Source organism: Temnothorax curvispinosus, unplaced genomic scaffold (assembly GCF_003070985.1).
Source record: "Temnothorax curvispinosus isolate PA1 unplaced genomic scaffold, ASM307098v1 QBEX01007911.1, whole genome shotgun sequence".
Taxonomy (NCBI): Eukaryota; Metazoa; Arthropoda; class Insecta; order Hymenoptera; family Formicidae; genus Temnothorax; species Temnothorax curvispinosus.
The window spans coordinates 1-11,684 of record NW_020217691.1 but is presented as its reverse complement, the minus strand read 5'-3'; the positions used below and the strand labels follow the sequence as shown (position 1 = coordinate 11,684).

At 39.8% G+C, this 11,684-nt stretch overlaps 1 protein-coding gene across 1 annotated transcript; it reads left to right on the top strand.

Annotated features, from left to right (window-relative positions):
• The first annotated feature begins 1,419 nt into the window (after positions 1 to 1,419).
• On the top strand, positions 1,420 to 9,721 carry LOC112457584 (tropomyosin-1, isoforms 9A/A/B-like). The gene is made up of 2 exons (XM_025020733.1): positions 1,420 to 1,970; positions 9,461 to 9,721. The coding sequence occupies exons 1-2, from the start codon at positions 1,830 to 1,832 to the stop codon at positions 9,596 to 9,598; spliced, it is 279 nt and encodes a 92-aa protein (XP_024876501.1). The 5' UTR covers positions 1,420 to 1,829; the 3' UTR covers positions 9,599 to 9,721.
• The last annotated feature ends 1,963 nt before the right edge of the window (positions 9,722 to 11,684 follow it).

The window sequence follows — 11,684 nt, the reverse complement described above, 5'->3', positions numbered from 1 at the left end:
TTCTAAAGGCCCGCGAACAGTTCCGCGGGAGAGTGCCATTTCATAAAAGGCATTCAGCGCAGGATGCTGCACGTGTCAGTATGCGACGTGGCATATTGGATCACACGGTCTCGTTAGATTGCGCCTTTACAGCCGCGACGAACGGACGTTTGAAATTGCCGCTTCAAGGACGGAGCGATCCAAAAGCTGCGCGTCTGCTTCTCGGACTGACCAGAAGAGGCACTGAGATCGTACCTCCGAGCGAATTGAGCGCGAATTGAAACCCGTTCGTTGTAAATTGCGCTTAAATTGTTTCAAGTTTGAGAAAAACTATGTTTATTTTTTCATAAATTTCCGAAGCTCTTTTCTCGTCACGTAAAACTTTATCACAAAGTAATAATAAGTAATGAATAAATAAAGCGAGTTAATATACAGATACAAGATGTTATTAAGAACATAACGGGATAAAGCGATAAAAATAATGGAATTTATTTTGAATAAAAAGAAGTATTACAGTTAGTAACTTTGGCGGAAGTATTATAAATCGAGAATTAATATAAAAAAATTTCAAATTAATATTAATCACATGGTTGCATAAAATATTTATAGCTAAACCAGATGTCTCTAATATCTCATACCGCAATTTTACAGAAACGGGAACCGGGAACTACATCCACATAGATAATTGTATAAATCTACATTAAATAATATACTTCAATTTCACTTCAATGTTACAAGATAACATTCCAGTGGTCGAAGACAATTGACATTTCATTGACAATTGACAATTGACAAAATTGACAATTGACATTTCATTCAGAAAATCGGTTACTTTCCACAATAATTGTCCACGTCACGGTGGCTCGTCTCGATCGCATAAACATAAAAGAAATTGCCGTCATTAATCGAAATAAGCGGAAAATAAACGAAAGAGGGGCGACAGCAAGGGGTATCGATAACAACGCACGAATTGTCAGGTCCGGCGATTCGAACGGTTGGGCGCGCTGGCGACGGGCGCGGTATTTCCGGGGCTTTGCGCTTTGCGCGCGGAGCCAGCGACGGCGACACGTCGATCGGCGTAGCGATACTCGGGCGCGCGCACACGCGCGCGCCTCGCGATTTGTGTGCCGCGCGGTCGAGAGAGCGCAGCGCGAGGGCCGAGGGCGGAGGGGTACGCACACCGTACACCGGCGCGTCGCCAGGCGTGGTCCCCGCGGCGCTGACGCTCGCCGACGGCCGACGCCGCGCCGGGCCGCCTTCCGGCCGGCGTCCGCGGGATCGTCGAAAGAAAGAATTCGACCGGCCTGGCACGCGGCGGCCCTTCGGCGCGGGGGCGCAGGGCGCAGGGCCGCGCGCCGCGCCGGTGGGACTACTTGACGCGCGGAAGGACGCGGCGCGCACGCGCGCCACGACCGGTCGCGGCCATCTTGCGCTCCAGTCAACGGCGGCGGCCGCCAGCAGCAACAGCAGCCAGTGGTCGTCAGTGCACGACAGCTCCGGGTGCCCCTCGACGAATACCCGCTCTTTCTCTCCGTTTCTCCCGCACCCGCGCGCGCGCGCACACACACAGACACACATACACACAAGGCACCGGTCGTTCTCTTAGCGCACAGTCACACGATCGCATCCTCGCGTCGCCGCGCCGTGCTTCGCTCTTCCGTCGGCCGAATCCGCGTGGGAACTCTCGACCGGACCGGCTCGCGTCGTCGTCACCGTCGCCGTTGTCCGAGCGTTCCGAGCGCGTTCCTTTTCTCTCGCGCGCCCGCTCTCGCAGTGCCCTTCCGATTCCGCGGCGTTTTAACGTGACATATATAATACACACACGTCCAGGGGTCTTTCACTGGCCAGCAATGTCGGCGCAAGTGCAGGGCACGCTTCTCGACGTGCTCAAGAAGAAGATGCGGCAGACAAAGGAGGAGATGGAGAAGTACAAGGACGAGTGCGAGGAGTACCAGAGGCGGCTGCAGGTGGAAGTGATGCGCCGCGAGGAAGTGAGTGGAAAAACCGAGAGCCATCGAGAGAGTCATGCTCCTTTCCTGCGTCCTCTTCCTGCCTGCCGCGAGGCACCGACCCTCGGAAACTTTCCGAGCGCTCCCCTCGTCCGCGATCATCTCTCTCTTTCTCTCTCTCTCTCTCTTTCTCGTTCTCTCTCGTTCTCTTTCGTTCTCTATTCCTCTTCCTTTCTCCCCGTCGCGAAGCCCCGCGATAATATCGTGACTTTGCGAGATATCAATTTCGGCAATAATCGACACGGGGCCGGCGATACACGAGAGAGCCACCATTGGCCTCGCACACCGATCGGCCGCCGACGATAACCGGAGAGAGAGAAAAAGAGAGAGAGAGGGAGAGAGAAACCGGAGAGATAACTCTCGGCGCAAAATTCCTCGCGAACAGGTTTCCAGGCGGAACGTTTCATTGATCCGAACACGGACGGCGCGATTCGATTCAGCGAGGAAATCGGAGAATTTCTTTACGACGCTGCCGACGAATCCCGATTCTCTTTAGGTTCTCCCGTTCGTTCCGATCGCGGCGAGGAACGCGCGAGCGTAGCGCGAAACGCCGGAGCCGGCGTCCGCGGCGGTTGTAGGAGATCGATCGCGAGTGTCAGACACGTCGTCGTCGTCGTCGTCAGGCTGGGTCGGGCGGGTGCGGGCGTGCGAGGGGGGGAAAGGAGGGTCATACGTCGACTCTCGAGGACATTCCTGGTACCTACACACCGGTGGCGAGGACCGGCTCGTCGAGAATCGCTGCCGCCGCCGCCGCCGCCGGCTTGTCCCTCCCGACGGCATTCTACGTGCGCGAGTCAAAATATTTAACGTAACGCGGAGCCCGACCGCGCGGCGTGACCGACCGAATCGATCACCGCGGTCGCTCTCCGTCGCTTGCCGTCACAGTCGACCTGACAGTCGACTGAACCGGATATCCGTGCGAAGGATCTTTCGCCCGAAAGCGCGTGGGACACCGAGTCGCAATTCTCCCGCACCGATATCTCCAATTGAGTGCGAATAAAATTTAAAAATCGGTAGCTTCGACGAAACGGAGCGATTTCGTCGTTAACCGAATATGAATGAAATTTGAGTTGAAACGAACTTTCGATCCCATAAGTACTTTCTAATCTGTTAGTAGCCAAAGAAGGTACATCGTCAAAGATTTATTCTGATAAAAATTGTATTCTTTACAAACGAACTTTCGTCACGACCTTTTCACTCGAGAAAGTTTTAGAAATGCCATACGTGTCAAATTTGATTGATTGTACTTGGACTGATTAATGATTCAGTTCTGTGCTGTTAATATTTGGCAACTGAGGATCCGCGTCAAAATGCGTTATGATAAATGATAACGAGAATTGATATGTCTGTTAAAATTCTGTGAATAACTAATATTATATGTATGGATATATAACTAGTCTTATCTGTAATTTATAAAGTCATTAATAAATATTATATATAAAGTTACATAATGTTATAGTCATCAGTTATCTATACATATATCTAAGTGTATTATTAGTTATCTGATATCTATATATATCTCATACTAATAATAAATATATTTATATACAATATTAATTGTCTTAATATATATCTTTCAAAAGTTTTTACTTTCATATGCAACGTTACTGTATGAATTGACGGAAAATAACGTGACAACAAATAAGCACGATCCGTAAACAAAATTGTGAGATTTTGTCCTAAAGAAACTATGATCCCCTTCAGCGAATTCTATTTGCGCTATTATAATACTAATTGATATACTGTTTTGTTCTTTAGACTTCAGATTCTATTCAACTTGTGAAACGCTCAGTACTTTGAACAAACCAAAACCGAATGTGCGATTCGTAGAAACTTTATTACTAAGGCCTACGGTCAACGTGACGCTACAAATGCTTTGGAGCATTCTTCTTTTTCTTTCTTCATTGAAAGAAAAGAGAAGAGGAATGCTTCGAAGCATTTGTAGTGTCACGTTGACTAAGAAACCGTGAGAAAAGATATATTCTTTTTTTTCTGTAAAACTGTTTCCAAAACTGTTGCATTAATTTGCAGCTTGCGATCCAGGCATTGCAATTGGCATAAAAAACTTTGTTAAGTGTGTACGTTGTTTATCTCTGTCATAAAACAAGCTATATACAGTACGAAAGTGCATGAAATCTTGGGTATGTAAGATTGCTTGGCAACAGCTTCCGTTACGCCTTAATCCGTTAGGCTTTTCTTACCTCGAGACTACCATATTCGGACAATTACCAGTCTATATTCGTTCCGAGAGAGACTTCTTATACATATTTTTTCATTGGCATCCTTTTACACGAATCTAAAAGTTTAATTCGTATAAAGGTATCTTTTCATTGATGCTCTTTCATATTTCACAGAAATCTATAGTTTATTACAATTTAATATTATTGGAGAATTTATTTCTATATTACCAAAAAGTGCTTTACTGCTTCATGATTATTTAAAAATAGATATAAGAATTGTTGCTTTTAAAAATTCTTGACAATGAGACGTACAATAATCTGATTGTGAGCTCCATGTACAAAAATACATAATTTCTTAACTGAAATTTAAACCACATAACGTTCTTTCTGCAATGTGCTGTTATGTCACGGATATGATCGTTCTCAACACGTCACGAATTTTTCGCGACGAGGCGATGAGATCATTACTGGAAGGGCTTGGAAGTTTATAGCATATTAAGTCACTTTGCCTATTTACGGCCACGCCAGCACGCCTAAAGCACACCAGCTACGTGGCGAAGTGTGCACAAGTGAAGCGAGCCGGAGCCTCCCTCCGGTGAGCCTCGTTCATCAGCCTCGATTTAACGGATTTATACTACAATCTTAGCCGTTTCTCGCTCCTTTTTCGCACACAAACGGCGATGTAACGCGCGTGCCTTGTCGACATGCACGAACACCGGTCGTCGGGTGTCACGATCGGTTGATCCGCAAAATCGCTCTTAACAAGTGCGACCTGTCGAGGCAACTGCAAGTACTAGTAGACGTGTGATCAAAGTAATTAAATCAGGAAGCGTACGAAAACATTTTTCGGCTACTCATATTTGGGATTTTTGTCAATTGAAGACAAAGAACATTTTCAAATCGTAGCTTTAAATTAGTCTAATTTAAGAAACTGATATTTTATAATTAGAAACATGAAAAAATTTCTACGTTACATATTTTATTCGAATATTATTTAGCACACAAAGATCTTTTGATCGTGGCTTTCTGAAATTATAACGGGCTGAAAGATCGAAAGCCGAAAGTTGTGCAATTGTAAGTTCGGGTATAATGACACACAGTTATATTGTAAATTCAGCGCTTTAGCATGAAATGCAGCGAGTCGTGAAAATATAAGGTGATCCGTATTGCTGAAATCGACGTAGGTATTGCTCTTTTGCTTTAGTTAGATCAATATATAATTTACTTGAGACAATTTTTTAAATTCCTTAAATTAGTTTGGGGAAAATAATGATATCTTTTTTTGCGAACCGCTTTAATGGACATTTTATGCTTTCTACAATAATATTTATCGATAGCTTCTGTACATTCTGCTTGAACCAACATTATTTGTCACGAAATAAAATATTTTGCGGACGTTTACGTAATACCAGTTTATTATAAAATAGAGATATTGAATATCTCTCGATTAGGTCCTTTTTCCATTACACCATCAATATTTCATATTTATTTTAGGTCGAAGTATTGATCGTATAGCGCTGAAAGCAATTTTTGCAAATATTTGCGTGGATTGCCGGATATATCGCTTCTATCGCGCGTAGACCGTAGATTTGTTTTGCCATCAGGCCGTATCGAAGAAGTCTGTCAACCGTTTCAATGTCCTGTCGTATAAAATAGCAGGCGTCAGTGTCGTAATTGAAAACACATATCAAACTCAAATACGTGATTATTCATTACGGATAATCATTAATCGCGTAAGATTATAAATCTTTATTATAACATTTTGTTATATCGCGTACGCCGACCAACAACCAGTTAACGATTTCGTCTTTCGGTTATACATTCTTATAGTCTTCTTAGTCTGTCATTGTTTTATTTTTACCTCCGTATCAAATATAAAAATCTGTTACGTTTGCAGGATAAATAAATCCATAGAAATTTTGTATACGTTGAAATGATATATATGTGACACGCCAAACCTAAAAGTAATTCAATCAAAATAAATGTCTGGCCTACAAGACTGCATTTCCGCTCGGATGTATAACAGCGCAACGCCGCGCCGCATTTTCCGGCGCAGTGGCGAAAATCCATCGCTAGATTCCAATGCGCACTCGCGATAGAATGCGCCCGATAGTGCGCTAAACGTTTTAAAGGCCAACGGCGACGGACTCGGTCAGGCTGCGCTAATACGCTTTTGTCACGGAGCAACGAAGTGCATTGCTGCGCGACACCGCGATTTTTCTGGTTTTTCCTCTTCTCCCTCCTTCCTCTTCGATTCCGACGCGATGATAATGAGCGATCTGCCGTTTCGCAAGTTGATTCAATTATACGCGGCTTATCGTCGCTCAGACGGGAGGATGCGAGGGCGCGATAAGGCGAGTCTTATTGATTTGCTCGCGCATTCGACGGGTCGATCAGGCGCGAAAGCGATCTCGAGGATTCGGAGTGACCGTGTGTCTTTATTGCCGAGAAGTTTACATAACAGAATCCCGACGTCTCTCCCTCTCGACGTTCCTCACGACGCGCGACGCCTTGAATTTATTTTCAAACGAATGCCGGTCGCACTTCGCGGATATCACACGGAGCGATGTAAAATAATATCGTATGCCGTGATTCTTTCCGCCTCAGGAATCCGCCTTATACTTTGATTACACGCGCACAGCAGAAAGACAAATAATGGAATAATCCTCAATGAAGTTTTCATGTTAAGAATCTTATCTGCAAAGATAAAACTCCGATAAAACTCATAAATGCAAAAAGAGCAATTTTAGACGATAAAATTATTCTTTGGAAAATTAATAGAAGGCTTTTTTCACATCTACAACTTGCGAATGTATAATCTATACGTTCCAATAAAGTTATCACAAAGGCAAATATGGAATATATTATTTTTGAGAAAATGATAGAATTGCTTTGAAGAATAGGAGAATCTATACATTATTCCAATAAAGTTGTCACAAAGGCAACATATTTCATAGGTGTCTTTGTGAGCTATGAAATATGTTGCCTTTGTGACGACTTTATTGAAATGCATAGATTCTCTTATTCTTCAAAGCAATTCCGTCATTTTTATTCAAAATAAAACTGCAATTTTAATTCCTTTAAGATCCCACATGCATATTGATCAAATATCAGTGCCTGTAAGATCCAGTCTTGAAAATATACTTGCTTTACTAAATTATCACCGATCCCTATAATCGCGGTCGACGTCGATCGGACTGCAGGACGAGTTAAATAGATCGTGGTGGAAGGCTACGAGAAAGGGTCGGACGAAGCGGAAGTTTGGCACACTTACCAACACTTGCCGCGCGGACATCGTCCATGTGACACGACCTGTCCGCTCGACACAAGTGCGCGAGTGGGCGTGCCGATTTCCTCCGAATACAAAGTTCGCGTCGTCTCGCACCGGTAAGGTAACACCGAAAGCGTGCGTAGCGTTACGTGCACGCACTATCGAGCGTAGAACAGCGTGGCAACGCGAACCACGCCGGCCAGGTTTCATAATCATTGAACTCGCATTACTTGGTTGCGGAAGTTAGACGGTAGCAAGCGAAAATAAAGTCACAGAAATTGTGGAATAAATATAAATGTTTTGTACAGACACACGGTGTGTTTTTGGCGACAATTATTCCAAAATATCAAGCAGTTTCATAAATAGTATATCTATTTGGATTTCATTTTGTATAAACCACGTGGATTATGACAAAACAGATACCCTCACCATCTATTGTTTTAACAGAAACAGTGAACAGAAAAATGAGTAATTATGATAGTCAGCAATTACTAGCGACGTGGTAGCGCGGTTTGATATCATGATTACATTTAAGTGATTATGCAATCGTTGTTGTCAGTCCGCTGACATCACCCCCATAAAACCGATATAGGTGCGCCGAAATCCATGAATACCAAGTTCACGCACCGTTAATAAAGTAACGTTGTTAAACGACACGTTTCCTGCATACAGGATGAATTAGGGCCTTTTTACTAAGGCGCACAATCGTAGGCAGGTGCAGCTAACGAGGACAAGGGCCTCAAATTGTGTGTACGCGGATACACGTGTAATCGACCGTTAAGTAATTTACATCCGTGAAAATCGCACGCTTCGCTTAGCTTTATACAATTCCGCTAATAAAGTTACAAATTATTATTTTCAAAAATAATTGCGACTAAAATTAGTGTCTCGTCTATCATCTAATCTCTCTAATCTAAAATTAATTAACTTGTACTAATATCTTAATGGAGGCTTCAATAATAATTGAAGAGATATCATCACATTGATAATAAATACAATTGTTTTTCTCTTTATAAGGATAATGTGCGATGATAAAATCCATTTATATTAAAATTAGCATTTAAATATATCCTGATGATAAAATTTGTTCAGTATTTGTTAATTACGTCCTCGAAAGTAAACATTCTGTAAAAATTTGTAATTGATTTACTTATTGCCTGAAATATTTCCACTGAAATATTGCTTTACGAACGTTATCGATTATATTGAAAACCAATCCATGCTCGTATCGCTAATCTGAAATTTAGAAGTGTTTATCGTGGACGATATCCCGATAGCAGCACTCGCTGAGCGATGGAAGCAACGTGTATTTACGTGTCAAAAGTTTGGTCGAAATCGATGACAGTGATGATCCGTTCGGTCCAACTCTTAATGCAACATATGCGAGACCGCCGCGGGGTTATTCGTATGCACGCAAAGACCCTTACGATCTCCAGCCGAGTGTTTTGTTGTGACAAGCTCTGATCACGTTATGGCATTAGATTGGATTTAGATCGTTCCTAATCCAGTATCGACATGCGCCTGATTACAATATCGTGCCGGTAGGCTTTAGACTTTAGACAGTAACAGCAGATCAACCATTTGATCTTACATTACTTCGAATAATTTCGTTAAACCGTCTCATTATTTTAGCAAGCTACTGTTTTTTACACATACAGTAAAAGATTATATTATTTATTTAATAATTCAGGGGTGACTAAATTACATAAATAACAGCGTTTAGTATATTGTTGAATTATTGACTATTATAGTGCGTGTTTTTTCAAGTTTTTTCATTCTAATTTAATTCAGTTTTTTAAATATATGTACATTTAGATCTCGATTTGTTCTTTTTTTAAATTTAATTATCTGCTTCTACTCTTATTTGACTATTCTTTACGCAAGGTGTATCTTGCGGTAGTTTCTTCACTCTCTCACGTTATTTATTACCAATATAGTTTTACTAAGAGACCATGTAAGATTAAAAATTGCCGATTTTTCAGTTTTTATTTTATTTGGAATGGATTTTTCTTGTGTTACAGGCTGAGTCCGAAGTCGCCGCCTTGAATCGTCGTATTCAACTCCTGGAGGAGGACCTCGAGAGATCCGAGGAGCGCCTTGCCACTGCCACTGCCAAATTGGCGGAGGCATCGCAAGCTGCCGATGAGAGCGAACGGTAAGTGTCCATTACTATGTCCGCAACGAAATTATTGCAAAGTTTTTTATTTATGATCGTCTTGTATATTATTTGCAACGAGCAGTTATCAAAATAAGAATACGAAAGATATATATATAAATATTTTTTTATTTTATATTTACTAGAGATATTTAATACATAAATATATTTCTATTTTATAATTGACAATTTTTATGGTAATGAGAATACATAAGTGTTTTATATTAATGAAAAATAACTGCTCATTGTTACATAATTTCTTTTTTATCTTTATAAGAATGATTAAGAGTAGGTAATTGTATAAATATGTATTATATGGTCAGATATTAAACATTAATAGGATTTCCTAACATGCTTGTTGCCAAGCCGCTAGTAAGGATCGATGTTAGTATTTCATGTAGATAATCGTTAACTATCATTAACTATATTTATGGAAGAGACAAGATTGAAAACATTTTATTCTTGATCATTCTTATATCTATTATATATGAATAATTCTAAATTATCGGGAATTAAGTATAAGTGAAATGCAAAAGTGGTATAAATCAATATCTTTTATTGTATAAATTTTATCTTGTTGTTTTATAAAATTAAAATTATTTTAATCCTTCTCCTTATTATGTAATATTCTTTCAGTTATATCTCATAAAACATGAAAGTTTTTTATAGCCAGATATTTTTTGATACTAAAAATATTAAAAAATTAAACGTCTGAATGTATAACAGATATTTCAAAAATTATTTTGCATAACTTATGCCACTTCTGCTGCTAATCCATCATGTGTATTTTACCTGCACATGTATGGTATAACGTAGTAAATAATATTTATAAAATATCTATAAATTATTTTATTCTGAACAGTTTAAATATTTTTTATTTAAAACAAAAATTATTTTTTCTATAATTCCGTATTGACCTTGTATCGCCTTACATTGAAAGAATTAATCTGAGAAAGAGACTGAATATCTTTTGAATCCTTTTTCCGCAACTTAATTATAGAACGCGGTTCGATGCATTGCAATTTTGTATGACTAATATCGTACCAAATATAGAGCCGAGCGCAGTAGCTCTTCAATATTCCGGTTACCAATATCAAATATGAAATTAATAATAGATAAATGCAAAAATTCGCGTAATTATATTAAATTCGTTTTCTATTATAGATATATATATGCACAAGTAGGTGCCTAATTATTGCAAAATAACGATATCGTAAACAATTCTAGTCAACTACTACATAATTTAAAAGATATATAAACAAAGAAATTATTCGCAATATTTCTTCTTTTTTGTACTCGGAGATATCTTTCAAATAGAATCGAAATGAGATCTTGCGGATCTTTGAACACCACATCCTGACCTACTTTTTGTGGCTGCATGTCGCATCCGCCGCGACGACTTATTTTTTAGTATACTGAGAAACCCATTACGTTGAATCAACTAAATCCTTGTTTGTATATATGGGCAAACAAATTCTTTAGTTAATATAACAAAAATTTGGTTCACATAACAAAAAATTTAGTTATGTTAATTTAGTTATGAAAAATTTTTGTTATATTAACTAAAGAATTTGTTTGCCCATATCCAAACAAGGATTTAGTTGATTCAACTAAATAGGTTCTCAGTAATATAACAAACGCTTTCTGATTCTTTACAATTGAAAATAGGTTTCTGAATATCCATTCTCTTTTGCTGATTACGTATTATTTGAAAGATAACAATGACAAATTTACGAATGTTGAAAGAATGTGAAACGCCATATTTTTCTTGGTTTGATTTATCTGACTTTTATAATACATATATAAATATATAATAGCGTAATATAAAGTATTGAATATAAAGGACGGTCATTAAGTGCATCTGTAATTTTCAAAGTCTAATTGCCGATTATGATTTCTTTACGGCGATACGTAAAAGCTTAAAATAACGTTGGGCTTGCTTATCGTCTTGATAACGAATGACGTGTACAAGCTTCGCACGTCTTACTTCACTACGATGTATTTCTCGTGTACGAGAGAAAAATTGTCAAATACATGCTTTTCTAGTTTCTTGATTTGTCACGCGGCAAAATATCATAATTATGTCGCAA

Bases quoted from the DNA above. Each gene is read 5' to 3' on its own strand.
- LOC112457584 (XM_025020733.1), top strand. From the start codon at position 1,830: ATGTCGGCGCAAGTGCAGGGCACGCTTCTCGACGTGCTCAAGAAGAAG. The intron at 1,971-9,460 runs GTGAGTGGAAAA...CTTGTGTTACAG, and splicing joins AAGTGATGCGCCGCGAGGAA to GCTGAGTCCGAAGTCGCCGC.